The sequence below is a fragment of the Scyliorhinus torazame genome, chromosome 9 (genome assembly GCF_047496885.1).
Source record: "Scyliorhinus torazame isolate Kashiwa2021f chromosome 9, sScyTor2.1, whole genome shotgun sequence".
NCBI lineage: Eukaryota > Metazoa > Chordata > Chondrichthyes > Carcharhiniformes > Scyliorhinidae > Scyliorhinus > Scyliorhinus torazame.
Genome location: NC_092715.1, coordinates 147,271,395 through 147,288,237, shown reverse-complemented (window position 1 = coordinate 147,288,237; position 16,843 = coordinate 147,271,395). Strand labels below are relative to the sequence as shown.

At 42.1% G+C, this 16,843-nt stretch overlaps 1 protein-coding gene across 4 annotated transcripts in view; it reads right to left on the bottom strand.

Moving 5' to 3' along the window:
• pcsk5b (proprotein convertase subtilisin/kexin type 5b) overlaps positions 1 to 16,843 on the bottom strand; it is a 602,404-nt gene that overhangs the window by 396,861 nt on the left and 188,700 nt on the right. For all 4 annotated transcript variants that reach the window (XM_072516608.1, XM_072516609.1, XM_072516611.1 and 1 more), the window contains exon 7: positions 4,902 to 5,074. In XM_072516608.1, the coding sequence (XP_072372709.1) occupies positions 4,902 to 5,074 (173 nt within the window). The remainder of the gene's footprint in view (positions 1 to 4,901; positions 5,075 to 16,843) is intronic.

Here is a 16,843-nt window from a genome sequence, read left to right as displayed (position 1 = left end):
CTCCTTCGCCCTATCCCAATAACCCCTTAACCTAACCTGCGCCCTGGCGTGGCAGGGGATCTGTTGGAATTCTTGACTCTTGAGAAGGTTAAGTTTGAACTGAGAGGAAGGACAGAGGAGTTCTACAATTCATGGGCATTATTCATTGTGCACTTTCAAGAACTGGATAACATCGAACATTAGTTTGGGGGGGGGGGGGGGGGGGGGGGGGGGGGGGGGAGTGCTGGGGGGCGATTCCGGATTCCTTTTTGTCAGTTTTTATGTGATCGTGTGGGCGAATGTTTTGGGTTTGGTGGGAGGATGGAGGATGGGATCATTGTTATTGATATGGGGATTGACATATTTGTTACTGATTATTGTTTATTGTTGGTGGGTGTAAATTTGGGAGACAATGCGAAAAAGGAGGAGAATAAAGAAATATTTTTAAAATAAAATATTTAAAAATCAGTAGCCTGAGCTTTTGGATTACTGATCCAGCAATATTACCAATATGCCACCAATCTCCCCTTGATTGGATGACCAGATTTTGAAAAGTCAAAACCAGGACACATTGATAAGTCTTGGGGAAGGTGGAGCTCCGTGATAATTGGCATGTTGGGAGACCAAATGGCAGATGTCTGCGGTTGGGGTAGCTGCAGGTAGGAAATCATGTGATGACATCTCCCAGAATATGTCCAGTCAGAGTTGGAAGCCAATTAAGACACAAGTTAAATGTCCCCCTTTACCCTTGGATCTCATTGGTTGCCTTTAGTTGTCTGTTCCAGCACCATTTCCCTCTTGGGCTTTATGGATTAGCCTTAACCGCTCTGTCCATCACCCACACATCCAACCACCTCCTCAGAGAAAAATAAGATACACGCTTATAGAAATCTCTGATATGGTTCATGCAAAAAGGGGAAAGCTACCAACTGGGACACGTGCGCTATTTTGAGAGAACTGTTGCAACATCGAGCCATTTAATGAAAAACCAGGACAATCACAGCAAAACTGGAATGCCTGGTCACCATACACCTGAATTAATGAACAGTTTTCCTGGAATTTCAGGTATCCTTTTCTTCCACTTTGAATAATTATAATAATAATCTTTATTAGTGTCACAAGTAGGCTTACATTAACATTGCAACGAAGTTACTGTGAAAATCCCCTGGTTACCACACTCCAGCGGCTGTTCGGGTACACCGAGGGCGAATTCATGTAGACTGACACAATTTATTTAACAAGTCTCCCGTTTGCCCTTTCTGCTGTAATGACCTCTGCTCTCATGCTTTTTTCAAAAGTGACCACAATGTGACCAACAAGCAGCACAATTTCATAACCACTGATCAGCCACTTCAATTTTCTCTTCCCTTTCTCCTTCATCTGACCTAGAAAATTGCATATTATCTTGCTTTTAGATTTTTGAGGGTAAACATAAATCCTTATAGCAGCATAGCTGCATCTGGTAAACCTCACCCAACAAAGGGTAGGCGAGCCAGTCTAAATGTCAAGTTTTGGTTGGAACCGTGATCCACTCTGTTCCAAGTCTGTATATAATATGAAGGTCAGACACAAGGCAACGTTTATTCACAGCTGCAGGTAACTCACACATGCTTCAGTTTACTTTGTTTTTCCAAAGTGTAGATTGTTTGCATATAACAGGCCCCTTAAACCAGCTGTACAGGAATTCCTTCAGATTAGCAACTGAAAGCCTGTCATTAGTCACAGGTTAATTGTCCTCGGAGAATTTCAAAATATAAAATTTAATTCATATCTTAAAATTAAACTACAAAAGAAGGAAGAAATTGAAACATTAGTTTTTTTTCTAGGAGGTCCTGAAATTTAAATGAACAAATCCCATTGTGCTTTTCACAACCTCGAAGATGCCTCAAATCACTTTACAGAAAATGAAATGCTTTTTGAAGTGTAGTTGCTGTTGTAATACAGGAAAACAACAGTCAATCTGCACACAGCAAAGTCCTATAGGCAGCAATGTTCTAATGGTCAGATCAAGATAATGTTAATTAAAGGATAAATACAGGCCAGTACACCAGGGATAATGAGCCCCTATTCTTCAAAACAATGGCATAACCACCTTTTGCATTAACTGGAGGGGATACAAGGGGCCTCCCTCATCTTAAGAAAGGCATATTTACTCTCCCTCAATACTTCAGAAGTATCAGCTAAAACCCACAACCTTCTGACTCAAAGTGCTACTATTCATTAATTATTATTTTTTAAAAGCAACAACTGCCATCTTTATCACCCATTTTGTATCTTTCAAATAAAACCCAAATACAACTTAAATCACAGAGGATAATGTTTCAGGAGCAATGAGATTTATTACAAGATCCATCGCTAGATTGAACATGAATTGATATTGGGAACTGCAACCAATGGCCCAAGCTCCAGCTTCAAAATAGTGAGCCAGGTTTGATCCCAGCCCCACTGTCCATGTGAAGTTTGCACATTCTCACCGTATCGGTGAGCCTCTAACCCCACAGCCCAAAAGGATGTGTAGGGTAGGTAGATTGGCCATGCTAAATTGCCCCTAAATTGTAAAAAAAATAATTGGGTACTTTTAAAAATGAGCCAAATCTTCCAGTCTCTGGATTGTTGGAGGCTGGATGTACAACTGAAGATATGCATCGGGACCCTGTGGAGATCTGGATGAGCAGACCTATGCAGGGATTGGCCAAGAAGTTTCAACTTCTTATGGGACCCTGTGTGTTTGCGACGTCTCAAGGACAGTTCCGCAATACTTACCTTGTTAGGTACCAAGGAAATGCGAAACAGATTAAAACCAAGTTTAATACCTGGATAATGTAGGCCACGGTAGCACAGTGGTTAGCACAGTTGCTTCACAGCTCCAGGATCCCAGGTTCGATTCCCGGCTTGGGTCACTGTCTGTGCGGAGTCTGCACGTTTTCCCAGTGTCTGTGTGGGTTGCCTCTCACAGTCCAAAGATGTGCAGATTAATGCTAAATTGCCCTTAAGTGTCCAAAAAGGTTGGGTTGGATTGGGTTCCGGGGGTAGGGTGGAGGTGTGGGCTTAGGTAGGGTGCTCTTTCCAAGGGCCGGTGCAGATTTGATGGGCCGAATGGTATCCTTCTGCACTGTAAATTCTATGGTCAATTCCACAACTGAATCCCCTCACGCCCATTAGCCTCCCTGGACCCTGACTTACCCTCCCTTGACTACCCTGCCAACTTGACCACTATCCTCCTACTGACTCGACTACCCACTCATCCACCTTGACCACTTGCCCAGCTCATCCACCTCCTCCGCTCACTACATTCAAACTGGACTTTTCAATTTAACCACCTTCCGTAAAATATTGCTGTCCCCTGTCTTTCCCCGATTCTGCTCCACTCCAGAAGAGTTCCCCGGTGACTGCTGCACTGTGCATTTCTGTGGAAGCTGGGATGAGAAGACCCCATTAGAAATGTGCAGCAGTATTAAATCAGGAGAACTCGTGTGTAGTGGCAATCCGATGACCATTGCCACTACTCGAGAAGATCTGGGCCATTGTTTTTCACTTCATTTGAATAAAAGAATATTAAGAAAAAGGCTTGCATTTATATAGACCTTTTCCTGTCCTCCACATAAACCGCCAGACAATTTCGGCACTGCAAAACAGTAATATGTTAATGGGCAGATCATTTCTTTTTATATTTGCAATTGAGGTATAAATATTGGCCAGGCCACCTGGGATAAAATTTCCTGCCCTTGTTCAAAATAGTGCCCGGGGTCATCTAATTGAGCAGGCAGATGGGGTCGCAGTTTAATATCTCATTCGAAAGACGTGACAGTGCAGCATTCCCTCAATTTCTATGCTCAAGTCCTGGAGTGGGATTGAACCCGAAGCATTGAGACTCAGTATTGAACCACAGCTGACACACAATAAAACATGTATTAGTGAAACAAATAAGTGGTTACAAACAATTCTGTAGCTTCATGATCACTATTACTGAGAATAGCTTTTTAGACTAGATTTTATTAATCAGTTGAATTTAATTTCTACCAGCTGCGTGGTGGATCTGAAACCATGCCTCCAAAACATTAGTACAGTCCTCTTGGTTATTAATCCAGAAGCATTATAACTATGCTATTACTCCTGGCTATACAAAACTATTTGTCACTGATTAAGTTTAGTTAAATTTAGTATGCACAACTGATGACCCAGTAACGTATAAACAATAATTTTACTGTCTTAATCTATAATCGGCTTGAGAGGTTTACAAAAGCAGGATGGATTGACCAACAACAGTTTTCCTTTCCCATGGGAAAGTTGCTGGATAGTTTTGCTTTGTACCACCACTGCCACCCCCCAACTTAGATCCAGCTGCGAATGAATATTCACTGCATAGAGAAATCTTGGGTATGAACCCACATCCTAAGCTTAAATTTCATTCAAAACTCCTACTGTTCACCGTGCACCAGCACAATGAAGGGCTCATGAAAAAGGATTAAATCGTCAATGGCATTTGAACAGTTTACAGAGCTTTATGGGCCAACTACACCTCCTCGCATTAAAAAAGCTATAGGAACAAGCAAACTGTTTTGGAATGAAAATATGAGAAAATTCCAGAGCCACCTCCCCTTTCCAGTCTCCTGGCTGAGAGAACACGTCTGTGCCATTTACAAACTAAATCTACCTTGAGAGCCAGTAAAAGCAGCCAAGCAAAAAAGATGAAACTTGGTGATAAAATGTGAGTGGCACCATGCTGAACACGCCCCAGCAGCTCAACCATACAGAACCTGATCATTAATGTCCATCAAACACTTGGCCTCACGCAGGCTTCACCACATAGTCACAAAACTCCGAGATGGGAAAGGAAGACAGTGGGATTTAAAAAAATAATAGTGATGCTGATTTGGTCAGACAAGTGACCAAACAATTCCACATACGTTCTGCATACTTACTTGTCTGATGCCATTCTCAAAGGCCCGTATTGCAAGGGATGCTGGGCCATCCACAGTTTTTCCATCATCATCTGGTCCCCAGCTGGCACTGTAGATGTCAATGTGCTGAGGGTTCAAACTGAGAGACTTTGCTTCCACCATATCTGTGACATCACCATCCAACATGCGAACACCTAATAAAATTTCAATAGGTTAAAGATAACTTTAACAAAACCGCATGCATCTATAGTATTTCCATAAATAGTACAGTAGCGATTGGAGGAGGAATAACATTGAGAGGAAGTCTTGAGAGAGTACTTTAATTCAAATTACTCTATAATATATACCTCAAACTTATATGTGCATAAAATTTTATTTATTTAAAATACATCATTGCTTCCCCTTCTTCAGGGATACCTGCAAATTAAGGTCACCTCTTGCTCTCCATTAAATCATCACCATCATATGTCACTGATGAAGCACAACTTGAAACAGCTCCACCTGACACAATTCTATGAAGTGGAAAAGGGAAGTTCAATCGTTCTACCAGGATGAATGCAAGTTGTAGTGGGGTTTAACATTTCAAACACACATTCAAAGATACTCGAGTCCAGAAAGACCTGCTACTAGTCAGGTATTTTGCACTCCTTGCTTTGGTGACGAATAGAGGAAAGTACAGGCAGCAAAAAAATCAGGAATTTCAATAATGAAGGCACTGATTCATAATTCTGCGAAGAAGAAAATGATCTGAAGCACAATACTCCTCCCAAAAGCTGAATTGGTGAGGATTGAATAAATAGGCTCAGTTAAATAGAGTTGGACAGGATCTGAAGTCATACTCTGGAAAGTTGGGGAAGCAAGTAGAATCTCTAATACAGGATCCCAGAAACTATGGTCCTGCAATTATAGGTGTTCCATGGGATAGTAACATATAAGCATTTGCGTGAAATTTCTTTTGTCACTATTTTGGTGGAGCCATTTCAAAAAAACAAATGGGTTAATAACTCTGCTGAAATAATGGAGGTTACATAAATCCATTAAACATTCTTGAGAAATTATTGCATTATTTTATGTTCTAAAATCCCACAGGAAAATTCAGTCAGATTCTTGCAGAATGTTTAAGCTAGCCTAGTCTGTTCAATTGGCTGCTCAAACGCCTTTAATGTTCAAACATTATTTATACTAGGCAGGCTGGGAGCGAGCTTGAATTTTCTTCAAATTTATATTTATGCAAAATTAAATCTTTTCAGGTGAAACTGGAATATTGGTACTAATGAAGTCAACATTGATAGCAATGTTCCACACTACTTATTTGCCTTCTCAACATGACATAGACCAAAGCTTTGTTATCGGGTATCAATTGAGTTATTAAATGATGGCATACTGCAGATGTTGGGTCAGTTCACCAGCAGTACAAAATTACAGAGTCCTTCACTGGCCCAATCTCAATTTTGCAGTGAAGATAGATACGTTTACTGTTCGATAACATTTTGAGTCAGAACCTGGTGTCGTCAGGTACCTGGGAACTCAACAAAAATTTTACTGTATTGCAACCAGTAGCCAAGAGCTCTCATTGCTATTAAACACTTGATAAGAATACAGGTTGACACACCCTACTAAGGCAATTCAGGAGAATATCCTTAGTTAGAACACATGCCATTCTAATTTTAAAACCACTAAAGATTCGATGCATGAATCATTCATGCCTGCAGGTATTTTGCCTCTTTCACAAGCTGTCCTTTACATTTAAATGCCACCTACAGAAAAGAGCCTAGGCTGTTTTCTTCCCTCCCTCACCATGTTATAAAAATTCCACGCAGCTCTGCAATCTTTTCTGGATGATAAATTAGTTATATAATTAAACGTATATTTTTTAAATAAATATGAAACTTGTTGCACCAGATAGAGGCTCTGGTGAGGGTGTAGCTTAAAGCTATGATCCTTCTTGAAACTGCATGACCGACAAAGTTCAGGTTACTGGCTGTTTACTGAATCAAATAATCATAGCATTCAGGTGCTGGTGCAAAAATTCATGGTCGGGAGGGTGTATTACACAAGACTTGTACTCCATGTATTCTCTGGCAATCTTCGACAGACCCTTCAAACTATCTGGTTGTCTCCTCGGGCACTGTGCCCTCCACACTGTTGAATACCCCTGCTCTTAATGCTATTATTCTGCCTCATCAGAGAAAGGTGGAAAGGCCGAAAGGCAGAAAAGAAACAAAGATTTGTAAGTATGAAAAGACCCACAACTTCCCAGAGTGCTTTACAGTGCCAGCATCGTAGTGTAGGTAACACAATATAGTTGATTTGTGCACAAGATTTCATAAATAGCTATTAGATAATGGCCAGCTAACAGCCTTGAAATCGGAGCATGCCCACTGTGATGGAGGTCTGAATATTAAGGGCAGAGACTCATTCGATATTGGGTGCCAGGGCTTATTGTCAAGCTAGCAAGCATCAGGCAGTAACCAACAGCTTATTGGCAAAATGGAATGGAAGACTGGGTCAGTGCAACACCAGCAGGATGTAGCCAGAGTTCTTTGATGCAGGGCTTGCAGGGGCATTCCTACTGCTCCATGTTCAGATAAGTGTATTTTCAAATCTTACCATTAGACAGGATGTACACCTAGTTTTCATGCCGACATCCAATAGTGGTTGCCTCAGGAGACACCAATCTTGCAATGAAGGTATCAAACTGGGGTTCAGCTCTTAAACTGCAAAATTTCCAACACCTGTTCAATAGGTTGTTTAGCATGCAAACTAGACCAATCTGTTTTTGTTTTTAGTGATGTTGGTCAAGGGTTAGATATTGACCAGCACACCATGGAAAGCTCTCTTGTTCTTCCTCAAATGGTGTTTATTATGTTCCCTTGAGACATCAAATGTTTCTTTGTTAACCACAAAGAGAAAAGGTATGGAAGTGCCCACACTCTAGATTCTTTCAAACACCATGAGAGGTTTTATTAAGAGGTGTTGCTCATACAACCCAAGATGGAGAACTGCAACACTGCTGATGTCACTACACATAATGTGATGCTTTACCAGCGGGGATGTATTCTAACACCCCGCCCCCTCATTTGTGCAATGACAACAATTTATACAACAGATCCACTTATGCATTATCTTTATACGCATATATACAATTCAATAAGACAATCTCTCGGGTGGAAGCCTATTCCATTTGGGTTGAATTCGGTCTTCTGGAACCTGGCTTCTTGATACCACGTCCCACAGTGCAGAAGGAGGTCATTTGGCCCATCACGTCTGTACCAATACTTGCTCACCTGCCCTGTCTCCATAACCCCACCAGACCTGCACACTAAGGGGCAATCTTCCCTTCGCCGATCCACCCAACCTGCATATCTTTGGGCTTTGGGAACAAACTGAAGCAACCGGAGGAAACCCATGCAGACATGGGGAGAATGTGTAAACTCCACACGGGGAGTCTCTGAAGGCCTGAATTGAACCCAGGTCCCTAGTGCTGTGAGGCAGCAGTGCTAGCCACTGTGCCGGCTCTGGAAGTGTCCTTGTTCCCTTCAGCAGGTGGTACATCCTGGGAACTTACTCCAGTGTCTAGAATCTGAACTTGTCCTACTGTTTGGTCACTGTTCTGAAGTATCACTTGTCTATATTTTCCAAAGGTGGAACCTCTGTAAACGTTGCGGCAATTTTCACTTCATGATGGCAATTTCACTTCATGGAAGATCAGCAGTACGTCACCAAATTCAATCATCATCTGTATATGAAATTAGACCTAGCTTTGCTAGGATCACAGCAGGTATCCATTTCTCACTGGTGATGTAGCTGCTTGTTAGCACTTGCTATCCCTGGTAGAATACTCGTCAGTTTTGCTTCCTCCTTGCAATTTGCGCTTGTTGTTGTCATTTGACAATCTCTGAAGTAACAGGTGGCATTAACAGATCAAACTGTGTTCGCAGTTTCCTTTTGAACAAGAGCATTTCAGGTGAACTCTGCATGGTTGTGAGTGCAGTGTTCCAGTCAGAAATAAAAAATGTGTTCACTCTTTTGTCAATATCGCTCATCCTTCGACTTTAAAAAAAATATATAGATTTAGAGTACCCAATTCTTTTTTTTTCAATTAAGGGGCACTTTAGCGTGGCTAATCTACCTAGCCTGCACATCTTTGGGTTGTGGGGTTGAAATCCACACAAACACGGGGAGAATGTGCAAACTCCACACGGACAGTGACCCAAGCCTGGAATTGAACCGGAGACCCTGAAGCTGTGAAGCAACAGTTAGATGGATTAGCCATTCTAAATTGCCTCTAGTGTCCAAAGATTAGGTGGGGTCAATGGGTTGTGTGTACAAGGCTGGGGGTTGGGTTGAATGGCCTCCTTCAGCACTGTAGCGATTCTATGATTCTACGAAGGAAGGTACTTTCGCATTCTTCTGACCAGTGCCAAGCCTGCTCGACACATAGCGAAGTGTTTAAAGGCTGCAATCATGTTATGAAATTCAACACAAATGTACCATAAGAATTGATCATTCCTAAAAATGACCCTAATCATGTCACATTTGGAGAACGAGGTGCTTTTAAGATTGCTATCATCACCTTCTTCGGTTTCTTGTGCAAGCTGGAACGTTTCCACAAACAACAAGAGACAACTTCCCAGTCTGTCCACTTGCTCCTACTTTCACCATAATGCATCCTTTCAATGACCTCTTCTGTGGATCACATTTTATGGTTTATGAAATTCTCTCGGGTATTAAGGATACAGCTGCACCCGTATCCACTTTGATTTTGTGACCTTCAATTTGGATCGACCCAAAAACATTGTTGATCGCCCTGCTGACAATCACCTTGTTTCGGCTCCTGCAGTAGCTTGGATATGTTGTCTTCCGAGTGGTCTTGAACTTCGTCTACTAATTTATAGACTCAGTTAGTCTGTTTTGATATATTTTTTTCTTGCACATTCTTGGTGTTGAAAAGGTTTTCTGAGCCCAACATGCCTTGGCAATATGGCCCTTAAGCCCCCACAGTTCTTTCATGTATTTGTTCTACACGTGCCTTCTCCTGCTGAGTGTCCAACCTGGTACATCGGTGACATGGTTGTACATCTGCAGCCTTGTTCCTTGTGGTGCCTATTATGTGTATCTTCACTGAAGCCCCTGTGAGGCTTCTTTTGTTGCCCCATGGATGTAGCAACTCTCACAGCAGCTTTGAGAGTTAAATCGCTGACAGTAAGCAGCTTCCTAAAAAAAGCTTCATTGTGGAGTCCACAAACCGGCGTATCACAAATAGTGTCATCAAGAGTTTTACGAATCTCACAATATTTTGCTAGCCTTCTTAAAGTCACTACAAATTGTAAAATGTTTTTACCTTCTTCCAGAATGTGGTAGTGGATCTAAAACTTTTCTGCAATCAATAACGGTCTAGGAGTGAAATACCCTCTTCTAAAATTTTCATTCATTTGATGTAGGTCTTTAGTCCTAATTTTGTTGGGTGAAATACATTTTGTAGCAGCATAAAGGTTTTATGCCCTACCGAACTGAGAAATGTTGCGAACTTTAGGTCTTCCAGTGTTTTATTTGCTATGAGATCATCTTTCCTCATATGAGTTCCAAGTCTCAATCTTCATCAAATACATACATGGCGCCCATTTTTCCAACCATTTTGGATCCTGGCTCCTAGGGTCTATATTTCAACCAACTTCTTCCCTTCTGATACTTTTGAAGGTATCGCACAAACGATCCCCATATCCACGAGTAAATTGATTATTTTTTCCTTTTGCCTGACTGCGCCCCTCTTCCCCCAACCCGGAGAGCGGCATCACTGGCAAGGCCAGCATTTGTTGCCCACTCCCAACTGCGTCTGAGCAAGTGACTTGCCGCACCATTTCACAAGGCTATGAAGAGTCAACCATATTGCTATGGATCTGAAATTATATTTAGGCTAGACAAGGTGAGAACAGCAGATTTTCTCAACTAAAAGGATATTAATGAACTAGATGGGTTTTTACGACAATCGAAAATGGATTCACGGTCACCATTACTGCAATTAGATTTTAAAATGTGGAATATTAATTGAATTTAAATTCCACCAGCTGCCATGGTGAGATTTGTACCCTCATCCCAGGCAGTAGCCTGAGCCTCTAGATTACTAGCCCAATGGGTTGTGCATGCTCCGCTCTAAGTGGTACTATATCACTACTGACATTACCACTACACAACTGTCTGTTCATGTGGTGTAGGAGCACTAACTGTGTTTCTAGGAAGGTCCAGGATTTTGATCTCACAGCAGTGAAGGAATGGTGATATAGCTCCCACCTAGAGGGGAATTTGCATGACCCACAACCTCTGGCTCATAGGAAAGATCATTGAGCCACACTAACAATTCAATATAAATCAATTATTGCTGATTGCAGCAAAGAGCTGAAAAAAAAATGAAGGAAACTCTGTTTAGGTCAGGGTCAGCACAAAAATAACAAATTTCGCAACCTCCTTTTTGAATTGCCCCTCACAAAACAGCTAAGAATAAAAGTGTATTCATGAGATTGATTCCTCACAATCCTTTAATGAAGGCATTAGAAGGATGTCTAAAAAATAAGGTGATCATAGCATACGGAAGGAAGAACTTGAAGCACTGTTAATTCTCCAAATATGAATTTTATCACCAGCTGCTCAGGGAACCTTACAGCTTTATCTCAACACCTCACCCAAAGATAGTTACTTGGACAATAGTAAACAGCTTCACCTTAGGGCAGCACGTGGCATATTGGTTAGTGACCCGGGTTCGAATCCCAGCCCTGGGTCACTATCCGTGTGGAGTTTTACATTGTCCCCGTGTCTACGTGGGATTCACCCCCACAACCCAAAGATATGCAGGCTAGGGCAGCACGGTAGCACAAGTGGCTAGCACAGCATCAGGGTCCCAGGTTCGATTCCCTGCTGGGTCACTGTCTGTACGGAGTCTGCACGTTCTCCCAGTGTCTGTGTGGGTTTCCTCCGGGTGCTCCGGACTCCTCCTAGTCCAAAGACATGCAGGTTAGGTGGATTGGCCATGATAAATTGCCCTTAGTGACCAAAAAGTTTAGGTGGGGTTATTGGGTTACGGGGATAGGGTGGAAGTGAGGGCTTAAGTGGGTCAGTGCAGACTTAATGGGCCGAATGGCCTTCTGCTGCACTGTATGTTCTATGTTCGGTGGATTGGCCATGCTAAATTCCCTCTTAATTGGAAAAAAATTAATTGGGTACTCTAAATTTTTTTTAAAAGTAAACAGATTCATTTTAAAACCAAAGTCTATATGTTGCTCATTTACCAACAGATTTTTAACCCCCCTCTTTCCAAAATTATCTTTCCCTCTTTCCAATTTCCTATTCTCAAAATCTCAGAACCTTGGGAGATAATATCCATAGGTGTCAGCAGCCCTCAACAATCCCACTGAAGTAGTTCCACTGTGTGTTGACAATCTAATCAACCATTAGGCAGGGGAACAGGTAACAGAAAAAGTACAACAGATGAGATCAATCCTGTTGACAAATGTATTCTTTGAACAAAAGGCCTACATGGGATTTAACCGTTTGAAAATAAAAGCATCAGCATCAAATAAAGCTTAGTATCATAGAGTTGTAATTGTCCCATTAAATTAAAAATATCTCGACTATTTCGGATAGCATTTTTTTTCTCTTTTACCAAAGTGATTTACAAACCAGAGAGGTGGTGAATCATTTTCCCCAAATTGTCCTGATGCTGCAGGTGAAATTGTAAGTTTATTGTTGAGTCACATAGCAATATTCAGGGTTCTATATTGATCTAAGTTAGCGACTATGCTCCACTAATTAAAGAGATAAAACTATCTGTTTCCATATTGATGGTGTAAAGTCAGAAAATGCCCGGTTTATATTGCATATTAAGAAGAAAAGTGTGAATGAACAAATTTCAGGTCGTGTGTGCAGGATAAACTTTCCAAACTAACCAAATCTAGAAACAATTCCAATCAGATTCCTCAGGCGAGCTCTGAAGAGTCACATAGACTTGAAACATTAACTCTGCTTTTTTGAGTTCCACGGATGCTGTCAGGCCTGCTAAGATTTTCCAGCATTTTCTATTTTTATTTCTGACCTTGCATCTATCTGGCTACAGTGCAGTTTTATCACAATCCAATTCAGATTGTACCTTATGTACCCCATAAAGGGTAACATAGTTACACCACTGCAAGCTCTATATTCAGGGTGTTCCACAAGTGCACTGTCAAGCTTGGCTTTAAGAAAATTTTTAAAAAGTGGACTAGATACTAGCCTTGCAATAGATGCAGAATGAGTGTTAGTTAAATGACATCAAACACAGCTGTTTGAATTTAGCAGTAGAAAAGGAGTACATCAGCATGGAATCAAGAAAAAAATCTTCCTGAAGCTTCCAACACTAGTTCATTATTTGTCTGCACATTTGGAGCTTGAGAGAATTGTATACCTGTAGTTGAGTAACACTGAAGAGTTCTTTAATGGCAAAGCACCAAGAAATTCCTGGCAATATCACTGTACACTTGACTACAGTGGAGATAATTTCTAATCCTGCCAACCCCGGCATGCTGATGCAAAACACGATGTATCAGGTGCATCTATATTTTGGTTAAAAAAGATTCCGCAAGCCACAGTTTTGAAATACATACAAGTGGCTGAGACAACAAAGTTTGAGCTCTCACATCCAAGTACTTTATAATAATAATAATCTTTATTGTCACAAGTAGGCGTACATTGCAATGAAGTTACTGTGAAAAACCCCAACTTTATCAGGTGGTCTGCATTATTATGCTCCTGCAGAACTGGTAGCACCCAGCAGACTGGAAGAACGTGAACGTTTAGTTGTCAGCTGGCTACCAGACAAATAGCTGGCATTAACTGAAAAAGCAAACCTGGAGTTCTGTTCTTTATCTAAAGGGAAGGAAGTGGTGCTTCAAAGTCTTGGTCAGATCACATCTGGAGTATTGCATTCTGTCTGGGCACCACATTCCAGCAGGATATATAATGATCTAGGCCTTTGCTGCTCAACTTCAGTTTTACTTCTTTAGAAAATTGACCAGTTATCGAATTGAAGTGACTAAAATAATAAAAGCCTTCACTGGAGCAGATAACAACATTTGGGTATGCCTACATCATATCCTGTTGAGGTGGTAGTGATTGACAGCAACAAAAACAGAAAATACTGCACTCGCAGCAGGTCTGACAGCATCTGTGGATAGAGAAGGAAGCTAACGTTTCGAGTCTGAATTACTCTGCCAAAGCTGGAAAGAGGGTCAGATTTATAATATTGTGAGGGGGGTTGGAGCAGTGGGGCTGGATAGGGGCCCAGCGATAGGTGGAGATTGACAAAGATGTAATGGATAGAAAGACAAAGGGAATGTAAATGGGGGTGATTAAGGCTAAGAAGGTGCAAATAGTGGCACAAAAAGAGATTAGAATGTGTTGATGGCAGAACAAAAGTGAGCAGTGTGTCAAAGGGCAACTAGGAACAGGGAACAGTTGGCCCAAGTGGGGTGGGAGGGACAATGGAAGAAATGAAAATAAGTTGATAGAAATAAAAATGGGGTGAAGGTGGAGGAGAGAGTTCACAGTCTGAAGTTGTTAAACTCAATTTTAAATCTGGAAGGCTGTAATGTGCCTAATTAGAAGTTGAGGTGTTATTCCTCCAGTTTGAGCTGGGCTTCACTCCAACATTGCAGCAGGCCAAGGACGGACATGTGGTCATGGCCACAGCTAGAGTACTGTGTGCAATTCTGGACTCCACATTATAGGAAGGATGTGATTGCATTGGAGGAGGTGCAGAGATGATTCATCAGGATGTTGCCTGGGATGGAACATTTAAGTTATGAAGAGAGGTTGGATAGGCTTGGGTTGTTTTCTCTGGAGCAGAGAAGACTGAGAGGTGACCAGATTAAGATGTACAAGATTATGAGAGGCATGGACAGGGTGGATAGGGAGCAGCTGTTCCACTTAGCGGAACAGTGGGTGGCACGGTAGCACAGTTGCTTCACAGCTCCAGTTTCCCAGTTTCGATTCCCAGCTTGGGTCACTGGCTGTGTGGAGTCTGCACGTTCTCCCCGTGTCTGCATGAGTTTCCTCCGGGTGCTCCGGTTTCCTCTCTCAGATCCCAAAAGGCGTGCTGTTAGGTAATTTGGAAATTCTGACTTCTCCCTCTGTACCTGAACAGGTGCCAGTGTGGCGACTCGGGCTTTTCACAGTGGCTTCATTGCAGTGTTAATGTAAGCCTACTTGTGACAATAAATATTATTATAAAAAAGGGTCAGGTTCAAGGGAACACAAGTTCAAGGTCAGAGGCAGGAGGTTTTGGGTGGATTTGGAGAAAACCTTTTTTACCCAGAGGGTGGTGGAGGTCTGGAATACACTGCCTGGGAGGGTGATAGAAGCGGGTCGCCTCACATCTTTTAAAAGTACCTGGATTAGCATGTGGCATGTCATAACATTCAAGGCTATGGGTCAAGTGCTGGCAAGTGGGATTAGGTAGGCAGGTCAGGTGTTTTACATGTGTCGATGCAAACTCAATGGGCCACAGGGCGTGTTCTGTGCTGTATTATTCTGTGATTCTAAGAACAGGGTGGGGAGTTGAAATGGCAAGTGGCAGGAAGGTCTGGGTCCTGCTTGTGGATGAACCGAAGATGTTCTGCAAAGCGTCACCAATCTGTGTTTAGTCTCTCCAATATAGAGTAGACCTCATTGGAAGCAGCAAATACAATAGGCCAGATTGAAGGAGGTGCATGTGAATCACTGCCTCACCTGTTTAGGTCCTGGGATGGTGAGCAAGGAGGTAGTGAAGGGGCAGTTGTGGGAAGGTGCCGTGAGAAGAGGGTGAGATGTTAGGGGTGATAGAGGAGTGGACCAGGGTATCCCGGAGTGAATGGTCCCTGCAAAGTGCTGACGGGGGAATGAGTAGATGTGTTTGGTGGTGGCATCATGCTGGAGCTGGCAGAACTGACAGAGGATGATTCTTTGAATGCGGATGATGATTCTTTGAATGCGGAGGCTGGTGAGGTGAAAAGTGAGGACAAGAGGGACCCTATCCTGGTTCTGGGAGAGAGGGGAAGGGGTGAGAGCAGAGGTGCGGAAGATGGGTCGGACATGGTCGAGAGCCCTGTCGAACACAGTGGATGGCAAACCATGATGAAAGAACAATGAAGACATGTCAGCAGCACCATTTCGGAAAGTGGCATCATCGAAACAGGTGCGATGGAGGCGAAGGAACTGCGAGAGTCAGATGGAGTCCTTACAGGATGTGGGGTGCAAAGCGCAGTGGTCGAGGTAGCTATGGGAATCAGTTGGTTTGTAATGGATACTAGTGGACAGTCTATCCCCAGAAATTGAAATAGAAAGGTCAAGGAAGGAAATGTTTGGAGATAAACCAAGTCTGATTGTTTGACAGCAACGAGTGTTTGAGTGTTTAAGATACAGTTCTTTAAAGGACTTCTACATTATATCGTAATATTCCCATAACAAGTTCTAAGGCGAAAATCCACCACCCATGAGGAGGGAAGGCATCAAATTTAAGAAAAAAAGCACACAACTGCATAAAGATTAATGGCAGGTAAAATTATTGGTCAGAACACAAGGAATGGCAGAGAATGACTAAAAGTTTTTGTTGAACTGCCACAACTTCCTAAAATCAATCCTGCAAACATTACAGTGAAGAAGGTTTTAGCTGGACACTTAGGAGAAACTCCAGAGAACCGGGAAGAGTTAATATGGTTTTGTGAAAAGTTTTAACTTTTTAATTTATTGGAGTTCTTTGAAGAGTAACATGCACTATGGATACTATAGACATGCTGTACTTCCAAGAAGGCATTTGATAAAATGTCACATCAAAGTCATTGCGGAAACAAAAGCTCATGATGCAGGTGGTAATATATTGGAATGGATAGAAGATTGGTTGACTAGCTACAAGATCCTGAATGTTCTTGACAAGGTGAACATGGGAAGGTTGGTTCCTT